Raw genomic sequence first — 11,618 nt, 5'->3', positions numbered from 1 at the left:
GATGCGCGCGGGGGCTTTAAGAGGGGTAGCTGCGACCTTTTCCTCTGAAGGCAGCTTCAGACACGCAGTGGTCGAGCATCTGAATTTGAATGTTCAGACTTCGCCCCCTATCCCTTTCGACGTGCAATGTAATGAGATTAATAATTAACATCATGGGAAGGCAATAATCTCCGCGCCCTCAAAGCTGCATGACATCCCTGTGGGTCTCACAATTAATTAAACCACTTTTTGACCACGTGTGTCATCGCAAGTCTCTTCTAGCCTGCTTTTCATTTTTGCCTTTGGATAAAGGTTGTGGTGGCAGGATTAAAACTGAAAGTGCAGACATGTGGTGAGGGCATCTGTCCCTGCAGACTGATCACACCACTGTAGGCAGTACTACCAATCTCATACTTTAATCACAGAACTCCCCCAAAGACTGTTAGGTGACATTATAAAACTTGGTCTCTCCATCTTAGAATCAACATTTAAGGCGATATGTAAGAACATTTTCTTATGAATTATTTAGACACGCTTGATTTCTGAATTCCAGCATGCAATAACGGAGCAGTGTAAAGATCGTGGGTCAAATTAAGAGAACGAAATACAGTGTCTTAATAAGCTGTCCTACACCACACAACAGCTTAATGCTACTTGGCATGGTATATATCAACAAAAGCCTATTATTTTGATTTGACACCTATGAGGCATATCGTGCATTTATGGGTTGTGTTCTCCAACAAAATAGCCATTCAAATATTGCATTTTAAAAAGGCACACATATATTTTAGGGGTTAACAATAATAGGATCCTTTATGAGGTAATGGTCCATCATTTCCTTTTTCTAAATAAAAATATTCCAAACTTATATACACTGTGTTGGACATATTAAAAAACTGTTGTTCTTTTGTGGACAAACTAAGAAAGAAAAAAGAGCTTAAACACATTTTACATTTCTGTAATATATGATGTATATGTAATGAGCCAATTTCCACTATTATAATAGCCGTTGCAGCAGCAAGAAGGATGTTATTCTCTCTCTGGCTGATGGTGTTAATCAGTAAATGAGTGTGCCTGCCGCGGTGTTGGATTTGAATGAAAACATTTAAACTTATAGGTCATGATGCTCATTAAGCACCACTGGCTAAAGAACCTGTGTGTCCATCAAACATCTATAGTCTGTTGGAGCTCTTTTCTTCCGTACTAACAGCTGATTAAATAAACTGCGACACAAATGCCAGACGTCTCATTCAAATGCTGCTCAGACTAATGCAGCTCCTGCTAGGGTGACAGAACTCAGAAACAATGAGATTTTTAAAATAATCTTTTTAAGAGTTTTCCCCAAAAGGAACTTGCATGTGCCACTCAAGAAAAATATAAAAACAGCTTTGCCTAATTTCCTCAACTCTCACTGAAAGCAAATTCTTAAATGTGTCCCCTTTATTCAGCTTTTAAATTCCACTTTTTCTCCTTTCCAAAAAAGCAGTTGCAAGAGGCAGTAATTATACATTGAAAGTTAGAGAGAGCTTAATATGTTTTTAGGCTGTAACTTCTAAACAACAATGTGCCACCCACACCATTTGTTATAGAGCTTCATCTCAGTAGGGATACAGAGAAATTAAATTGGTAAAAATTGTCCTCAGAGTACAGGTTTAATGATGTGGCTTTGCATTAAAACGTACAACTTGTTTTTGTAACTATTGTGTATCTATGCACAATTGATCTGATGGATCAATCTGATTTCTTTATTACAGACAGACAGACACCACCATAGCAATGTGCTGTACATGACTTCCAATGTCTCACAGCACCAACAACCTACAAACAAATCACGACTAGTCCCTGGAAGAGAGTGAATTTAGGCTACAAACAGGACTGTAAGGTGGTTCAACAGAATGACTACGGAAGAGAACAATACTTTAAAAAACAAAAGCAATTATCTGAGCATAGGGTGAGATTAAAATGTTCTGTACAGTATCCAAAGGGAAAAGTTTGCATCTTTGAATTGCATTTTAAATCGTAGTCTCAGTGATTTTGAGGCTTTGTGATGTTACTTTACTGGTGTTTCTAAAAAATGTTATGCCATGGTCTTTAAAACTTTCCCCTGTGCGATAAATGTTCTCAAAATTAGGAAAAGTAAATAACACACTGAAATAGGTCCATCAGAAATCTGCACATTTTCACCCCACAGTTACTGTATATTAAAACACCAAAAGTGGGTAACACACCAACAAGATACAACAAAACTCTTTAGGTCATGACCTTGAATGTGGGGTACAATATTAACAGTCATACAAGGGGAACATTTGCTGTTTGATGATTCGGGGTAACAGGCATCAGCGTCGTTCCTTTTTTGTTAATAATAAACTCTATTTTCACTTTTTATCTTTTACAGGAATAGTGAGGATTCACACAGGATTATGGCTTGAAAGAAAGACAGGGTTAAATTAACTTTGCTTTTCATTTGCTGCACTCCATGTTCAGAGACATGTGGGTTTACTTAAGAAGACTTCACCAAATGTCTGTTTTAGTTCAAATGTAGGGTTGAGAATAAAATAAAATAAAAGAGATTATAACATAACAAAAAGTACAGGCATCAAAAAGAGAATTAAAAGGCGCAGAAATATGGCATGTTGGTCATGGCATGAACAGCTTTAGATCCACCAACAAGATTACATGACAGAAAACCAGCAAGAACTGAGAAACTCTCTAGCACGCCAGTGTTACATGGCCTCCTCTCTTATCTCTTCAGCATCCTCCCTATTCTTCTCCATCCCCAAAGGGCTCCTTCTTCTCAGCCACCAGTTCAACTGCTTCTCTAGCACAATCTTCACCCTCAGGGACCCCCGCCTCTTCTCCATCTCCCTTCCCCTCCTTTTCTTCTCCCGCCTCCTGCTCCTCCTGATCCATGTCAAGCTCTTCAAAGGATGAGCCGCTGCCCATGGACTCGTTTGAGCCTCTCTCGCTGTTGTCCCTGTGCTTAATGTCATCATTTGCATCCATTACGTCCCTCAGAGGCAGGGAAGATACCAGGGAGGCGGCTGTGGAGGCAGCCAGGGAAGTCTCTCTGCTGTCCCAGGGCACGCCGCTGCTGACTGAACTCACATCACTGTGGGAGTCTGCACCTGCAACAACAACACGGGAGACAGTCAGATACAATAGGCTCCATGAGAGTGCAAAAACAAACTAAACTGATTGCATGCAAGGGAAACTCAATTAGAGAGCACTACAGGTGTTCTTGTGCTGATTTATTACAGTTTCATTTTTACTTGTGGTATTTCCCCAGGAGGGATTGTAAAGAAGTTAGTGCAACCTTCACAGTTCAGAAGACGCACTGAAAAACTACAGGGTCACTCAGAGAGCACAGGGAGCGATGGTGCATTCCCATGCTCCTCGGATGGTCCAACATCTAGGTGGTTGAGTAGTCGATATTCCTGGCCTAAAGGGGCAAAGTGTGAACAAGATTGGCACTACAAAAAAGTTTTGTTTTTTATGCTCAGAGCGTTTGAACACTTGACAGCTATCTCTGTTCCATCTTGAGGGAATGATCACTTGAACTTTCACAATCTTCCACCAAGTTTCATTAAATCGAGCCAGCAGTTTCTCCTGCACTTGCTGACAAACAAACACACAAACAAACAAACAAGCAAACACTGAAAGTGTGGGAGGCAATAAAGTGTAGGAGCAAAAAGAGTAAAACCACAGCTCCCTTTGTTTTGGAGCCTGGAGAGTGGGATATATAAGAGAAATGATCAGAAGAAGTTATCCCGGTGCAGATGTCATAAGTGCATAAATATAAGAGGATGCTATAGAAGGCTTGGTGCCGATCTCAATTTAGAAGTGTACAGGAAGTCATAAGTGGACAAGAATGGGGGTAATGTGCTTTTTTATGTTGGTCAAAAGCAGCTTACATTAACATGAGGATTTGCAATAAATTAAAGATGATGCCACGGTGTAAACATGTGTGTGAATGCATCTTCATTGTTTGCCAGGCTGTGATTACAACGGGGCAAAACATGTTTGTGTTAATATAGACGTCTGATTCTTCTGCAACTTAAAGTGCGCCAGATCTGTGACGTTAATAATGATACCAAACTTACTTCCTCGGGCTTGAACATCAGCAGTCTATATGTAAGAGGAGCTCAGAGAAACTAGATTATTCATGTTAAAGAGAGAGGCAATACTTTATTCTAACTCAAAAACCAGTCAGAGCCATGTTAGTAGTCAGTGGAGTCACAGCTAACTGGGGAAAGTTCTAGCTGCGGCCATCTGCAGCACATATCTGAAACCATCAGGAACAACTTCCATTAGCTTAATTGATGGAGATTTACGCACCCACATGATCAGCTTGCTAATACTTTCAAATTCTAATTGGCCTTTGATCTAGGAAACACTGTTACCGAAAAGCCATTCATTATTTCTTAACTACTGTTAATGTGAGGTGTTTCTGTGTCAGCGAAAACAAAGTGAGTAGAACATTGTAATTGCTGGAAAAGCCAGAAATATGAAAATCTTTACAGGAAGTGTGAAACAAATTAGGGTAAATAACCAGCACTATGTGTCTCGCAGTTTGAAGTTACAGACAACTGAAATGAGGAATACAAAAGGAAATTCAGCAGCCTCAAATTGTAAATCAAAATAGGAATCAAGTCAGGCACATCACTTCTCTCACCAACACAACAAATATTACTCAGTGAGACTTCAGAGGCAGCAGAAAAGAACATGTCAAACGTGCGCTGCAAACAGCAGTCTTAAAACCATTATGCCATACTCTTTTATTCAATTTATGACTCTTATTTTATCGCTTTCATATTTTTGCCGATGTATGGATGGTACTGGTACTTTTTATATTTTTGAAGGAACCTAACATATCTCATTTGGTTAAAAATGGAAAGCGTAGATATAAAATCTCTTCCACAAATAACATCTGACACGAGATGACTTGACCATCCCAAAGGACACTAAAACAGTATTGTCCAAGCTATTTCCCTGCTGCTTTCACACTAGAAATACATCTCATCCACACATCGAAGTGTGTTTGCAGTAAATGTGTCATCTGGGACCACACACAATAAACAGAGTCTCTGGGCTCCTGGATGAAATCAGTCTTTCTTTTCAATCATTGGAGGCTCAACATCACTTAGCAATCTAATTATCACATCCAGCAGATCTGATCCTGTCTGCAGTACAGAATATCATATATGGGAAGTCCATTTATTGTTTTTATAGCATCTATTTATAGGCATGTTGATTAGCTGGCAGGTCCTAACAAAACCAGTGGGGATGGTCTTCAGGGGAACAGGTCTGGTGTGAATGTGACATGTGAGAGGTTTAGTTATAAACACATATAGGGGTCTACTGACTTCCATTTATATTCCATGTTGCACTAAAACGACTTTCCCAGAGGGACTCTTTTTGCAATACAAGGGATTTTAAGGGAAATAATGGGCCTATTTAGGGTAATCGGGTGGACAGCCCCCCAAGGAAGAACCTCAACATGCTGGACAACTCCAGCCCCCGCCTCTACAACTGCAAGTCCTAAAATTGGTACCCTGGTTGAAGGCAGCTGTGCCTCTGAAAGTCTTTTAGATAACATTTGCCTAAATTAGTTTCTAAATTGGGCCCAATGGGATTATTAGCTGAGAATCAAGGTCTTGTTCTTCCAACTGTGTGGAAGAGAGGAGAGGATTTTTAAGGAGGTAATTACAAACAGATAGGGCTGAGGCATGCTGAGTGTAAGGAGCAGCAGAGCCTGAGAGGATGGGGAGAAAAGTGCGATAATAAAATGTTTAAACACAAGTTAAGAGGTAGATGGAGCTTCTTGTTTACAAATTACAGCTGAAGGAAGGCGCATTTAAGATGAAGTATTGCAAAATGCATTAAAATAGTTGTTATAGAAAACATTTGTTTCACTAGTTCTCCAGTTGGATGCTATTAAATGGAAGTAATTAAAAGAGCAAAAGTCAAACCTCAAACAGAGCGAATCAATGTGGAAAACACGATATAAATTTGGCCTTTATGTTTGTTTCATGTATTCATTTGAGACACATTATGGTCTCATCGGTGGGCACAGTTAGTTATTCTCCTTTAGTAAGCAATTTACTGTAGATTCATGTTGCATAAAATGGCAGGGGGGCTTCTAAATCTGGCAACGCTGGTGTTATGGCAGCCGGATTTGGCAACCCCTCTACAACTTTGGACCAGGATGGTCATAATCTTACCAAAATCACATTGGTGTTATTTCCTCTAGTTTAAGCAAACAAAAGCAATTTACTCTGGATTTATGAAGTATAAAATGGATGGGGGAGGCTTGGAAATCCAAAGAGCAGGTGTCGCCCCTGCAGGATTTTGACCCCCCATTTAACTTTGGCCAGCATGCTCAAAATCTCACCAAAATAATAGTGGTGTTGGTTAGTCGCCTCTAGTAATTATTATTTGATTATAATTGTGAAGGAATGGTTGATAGCTCAAAAGCAAGGTTGTGGGCTCAAGGAGAATAAAACATTTATGAGGATGTACGTGTCAAATGATTCAAAGCAACTAGCATATAGATTTTCCAATGTTCACAAAAGTCGTTAGGCACATTAATCAAATTATTACTAACATATTTCAAATTGGCTTTCATTAGCCCCACCCATCTGGAAGTCGGCCATCATGAACAAACTGCATAACTGCATGTGAAGCTGTACTGCAAAGGACTAGTTGACAACTAGAACGGGGAGGTCTCAGGCTAAAGCAGAACATTTTTTAATGATTTTCATGTGTCATCCAAACATTGTATGCTATACAGTCAGGTCCATAAATATTTGGACATTGACACAATTTTCATTATTTTGGCTCTGTACACCTCTACAATGGACTTGAAATCAAAAACTCCATATGTACTTTAGGTGAGGGTATTTACATCCAAATCAGATGAATGGTGTACGAATTACAAAACATTGTATCCCCTTTTTAAAGGGACTAAAAGTAATTGGACAAAGTAACATAATCATAAATAAAATTGTCACTTTTAATATTTAGTTGCAAATCTTTTCCAGTCAATGACAGCCTGAAGTCTTGAACCCATAGACTTCACTAGACGCTGGGTTTCGTCCCTGCTGATGCTCTGCCAGGCCTCTACTGTGGCTGTCTTCAGTTCCTGCTTGTTCTTACGGCAGTTTCCCTTCAGTTTTGTTTTCAGTAAGTGAAATACATGCTCAATTGGATTCATGTCAGGTGATTGACTTGGCCAATGCAGAAATTCCTCTTTGGTTGTATTTGCAGTATGTCCATCTGCACTGTGAAGTGCCGCACAATGAGTTCTGAAGCGTTTGAATGAATATGAGCAGATAATATTGTCCGAAACCCTTCAGCGTTCATCCTGCTACTTTTGTCAGCAGTCACATCATCATTAAATATAAGGGAAGCAGTTTAATTGGCAGCCAAACATGCCCACGCCATAACACTACCACCACCATGCTTCACTGATGAAGAGTACGCTTTGGATCATGAGCAGTTCCTTTCCTTCTCTATGCTATTCTCTTCCTATCATTCTGGTACAAGTTGATCTTTGTCTCATCTGTCCATAGGATGTGTTCCAGATCTGTACAGGCTCTTTTAGATGGGTTTTTAGCAAGTTCTAATCTGGCATTCATGTTTTTGAGGATCACTAACATTGACATCACGTGGAGAACCCTCTGTATTTACTCTGGTGAGGTCTTCTCTTAATTTTTTACTTTGACACAGGTACACCCACCTCCTGCAGATTGTTCTTGATCTGGTAAACCTGGTTGTGTAGGGCTTTTTCTTCACCAGGAGAAGAATTATTCTGTCATCCACCACAGTGCTCTTCTATGGTCTTCCAGGTCTTTTGGTGTTGCTGAGCTCAACAGTGCGTTCTTTCTTTTCAAGAATGTACCAAATAGTAGATTTGGCCACACCTAATGTTTTTGGTATGTCTCTGATGTTTTGTTTTTTTTGTTTCAGCCTAATGATGGCTTGCTTCACTGATAGTGACAGCTCTTTGGACTTCTTATTGATAGTTGACAGCAACACACTCCAAATTCAAATAACACACTTGAAATTAATTCTAGACCTTTTTTCTGCTCCTTGTAAATGAACTAATGAGGAAATAACACACACCAGGCCATGCAACAGCTGAGCAGCAATTATCCAATTACTTTTGGTCCCTTTAGAAGGGTATGTAAATACCCTCAGAATGAAGCTGAAAGTCTGCACTTAAAGTAGATATTTATTGTTTATTTTCAAATCCATTGTTGTGGGGTACGGAGCCAAAATAATGAAAATTGTGTGAATGCCCAAATATTTAAGGACCTGACCGTATTTGAATCCAACACCACTCTCACTGTTATTCCGATCGACTTGAAATTTGGCACACATATCCAGTGTTACCAGCGCACACAATTGTTTATGTAATAACCCAACGTTATTTGTGATGCTATTTGCGAAGGAATGGTCAAAAGGTCAAACGATGAGGTTATAGTTAAAAGACGAAAACAACATTTTGGACAAATGTCATGTGTGTAATGAAGATCATTTGGGATTTTTTAAAGGCCACATCGTCTTCAACGTTACTCCGATTGACTTAAATTTGGCACATAGAGCTGAATGTGCCCAAATATACCCCAAAGCCTCGCCCACCTGGAACTCTTCCATTGTGAATAATTTGAGTTCAAGTATTTTTATGTTGTGATCTTTCAGAAACCCCTCAGAGAGAGTAAATCAGAAAAAACATTGCGTCTCTAAACATCATCTGCTCCATTTTACAGGCTTGATGAAAGTCCAGCCCTGCGGTCATCCAGGCATTGATGTAGAGCTTGAGTTATAGCATTGCCTACTTGAGGCGGAAAGTATAGCGCCACGGCAACTGGCGCACGCGCTGGTCAGCCCAGGGGAGCGAGGGCCCGTTCAACGCTTCGTCAATAGTCAATAGGGTTCAGCCATGTTGATTCAACTTTAACATCATGGCCAACCCCGGCGGTAACAATATACTTCTATCGTTAGATCAATCACTTTAATAGAGCATTATTACCTAATGATGTGACACTATACAGTGTTTTAAAACTAATAAATAGACAATTAGCAGGGCCTATTTACAACTACCAATTTCAAATGTGTTGACAAGTTTAACAAGCCTGCCATACTTTGTAAGGTTGTAACTCAGATGGTTGCAATAAGATCCCTGTGGCTTTCTATGGTAAAGGATCATTCATCTGTGGTATAAAATGAATACAAATAAAGCCCAATGGCCCATTTTACACTGAGGCTGGTTTGTGTCCTTAAAAGATTAATAAGCTTCTCGCAGCACAAACAGTGGCTGCTGTGATCACCAGATTATCATAAAAGTTTCCTCATTTTGTTTGGGTATTTACTTGCTCTCAGTGTGCTGTGACGGTAGGAAGAGGACAAATAATCAGCCACAGGCAGAGTTTATGAACAAGACAGTATATAATGTGGACAGTGGAGCAGAAGGATAAGCAGTCAAAGGCAATCTCACAGGTGACAGAGCTGGATTTCCTATACTGCTTGACAGACAAAGCTCAGAAACACGGATTGATCTGTCTCCTATAGGAGCAGCTGTGTAGGGGAACATCAACAAAAACACAGGTTCTCCATTTTGAGCCCTAAATATTATCTAAAACACAAACACAGACTCAAATAGCACACAGGTATACAGTACCAGCCATGACGTAGAACACTGCACACATTCATACAGCCTCACACCTGCTATGCCCATAGCTGACTCTGCAAAAGCTGAAAATGCACACCTCAACAAGAAACCAGAGTTTCAAACATTCAACAAAACTTTCTAAAGCAACTAACAGGATGAGTTTACATCTGTTGTTACCACAGACAGTACAGCTATATAAGGTCTGGTGAATGTAAAAATCCTGCAAAATAAATGTGGTTTCTTTTGAAGCTCTATTCACATGCTATCTTTTTCTCAGCTCTTTTTTGAACAACGAAGAGGTTTCAGTGTTTTTAAAGAGCATAAGAAGTTTGTCAGGTTACTTTAAACGGAGCCTATAAGCTGTCCAAAACTCCTCATTTGTGCTTATACCACTATTTGTTGCAACGTCATAAACAGGAAATTGGCTGTCACTATAATTTTTAAATACTCGCCTTTAGTTTAAACCATCAGGGGATTCTTTTTCAGGATATTAATTTTGCGTGACACAATAAGAGGAAAACCTTTTGCTATCACCCCATCTCCCTGCATGAGGTTTCCAGGGAGTTACACCGTAGATAAAAACGTCCCCCTTTAGGCCTGTAGACTATTCCCCCCAAAACATCGGGTTGAGCTGATATGTGTGCCCCGGATGTACCCTGAGTGCCAAGATTAGGGATGCATTAAGAGGTGAAAAATCCTAACCTGATGGTGTTTGAAATATGCTTTCAAAAGATTGTAAAACATGAAGACAAGCCCTGAATCACACAGTTAACTGTTTTTCCCAATAACCTTCTCATTTGGTATAAAAGCAAACCATAATGGAAACGTTCCCTTGGTTTGGAAATGCTGACAAGGTAATTTAAAGATGTGAACAGCCTTGACTCTGAGTTCAACAGAAAAAAAGAAAAGAAAATCACTGGAAGGAGAGCTGACAACTGTGCCATTTTTGTCTGGAAAATGGTTTTATTCATTTCAGGCACACAAATGTGCTTCAATGGTGACACTGATCTAAACATGCCAAAGACATGCGATCATTTACAGATCATACAAGACCTTCTTCCTCATAAGCTGTGTTTACGAGGGAAGTTAACACCGGAAAGTGACCCACGTAAACAACAATATAAATCCGCCCACCTCTTCGCACTCTGTCCCTTCGCACCAACAGCATTTACTTTCTCTACTGATTTGTGCAATGACAAAGTCAATACGGTCATGTGTCCAGCCTACAGGTGCAGTGGGTTTGAAAGAGTAATCGCAGCAGAGAAGACATTGAGCTTGAAGACACATACTTGTAGTGACAGAACAATTACAGTCTCCTATATCACATGTCCTCAGTGATCAGGGGCAGGAGGGGAGTCAGGGGAATGTCAGACAAAATAAAAGTGGTCACATATTTTCCTGTTTCTTTGCTTCTCACTGACACAAGGTGTAGTCTCATCGGAGTGGAAACCTGTGTTTCAAACAACACGCTTCAATGAACTGCAATTAGATGGCAAAATCAAAATTATAAAAACGTTTTTAACTTTTGTTTCAGTAAAACAAAATGATATAGTTTGGTAAAGTTTGGTTGGGTTAGAACATAAATACACAACATTACCTGTAATGTCAGTTCCTCTGTCTTCATCCGAGTCCTCTTCTTTAACATCTGCTTTAACTTCCTCCTTCATTTCTGGAACAAAGAAGTCTGTCTGGCGAGACAGTGGGACCATGTAGTTGATGACATCTGAGCCACAGATCTCTATAGTTGGGAATGCACAGAGCTTCCTCTCCTGTGGAAGAAAAGGGAGGCAAAACGGAAAATTAGACGTATAACAAGAGACATTGTAGCTCATTTTGTCTTCATGGGTGCACAAACGCATATCCCTGAAGGACAATGTAGTGAAAGGAAGATACACACCACAGCTTTACTTTTACAGGTGCCTCTAATTAAGGTTTTAAGAGTTCAAAATCAAAGTGTGCACGAATT

At 39.8% G+C, this 11,618-nt stretch overlaps 1 protein-coding gene across 1 annotated transcript in view; it reads right to left on the bottom strand.

The window, feature by feature from the left end:
• Nucleotides 1-1,612: 1,612 nt before the first annotated feature.
• tex264a (testis expressed 264, ER-phagy receptor a) overlaps nt 1,613-11,618 on the bottom strand; it is a 65,173-nt gene continuing 55,167 nt past the window's right edge. Inside the window, exons 3-4 of the mRNA XM_063911312.1 lie at nt 11,250-11,421; nt 1,613-3,104 (exon numbers count right to left, since the gene is read on the bottom strand). Of these exons, the coding sequence (XP_063767382.1) occupies nt 2,740-3,104; nt 11,250-11,421 (537 nt within the window). The 3' untranslated portion in view covers nt 1,613-2,739. The remainder of the gene's footprint in view (nt 3,105-11,249; nt 11,422-11,618) is intronic.

This window comes from Eleginops maclovinus, chromosome 20 (assembly GCF_036324505.1).
Source record: "Eleginops maclovinus isolate JMC-PN-2008 ecotype Puerto Natales chromosome 20, JC_Emac_rtc_rv5, whole genome shotgun sequence".
Lineage (NCBI taxonomy): Eukaryota > Metazoa > Chordata > Actinopteri > Perciformes > Eleginopidae > Eleginops > Eleginops maclovinus.
This window is presented reverse-complemented; position numbering and strand designations above follow the sequence as displayed.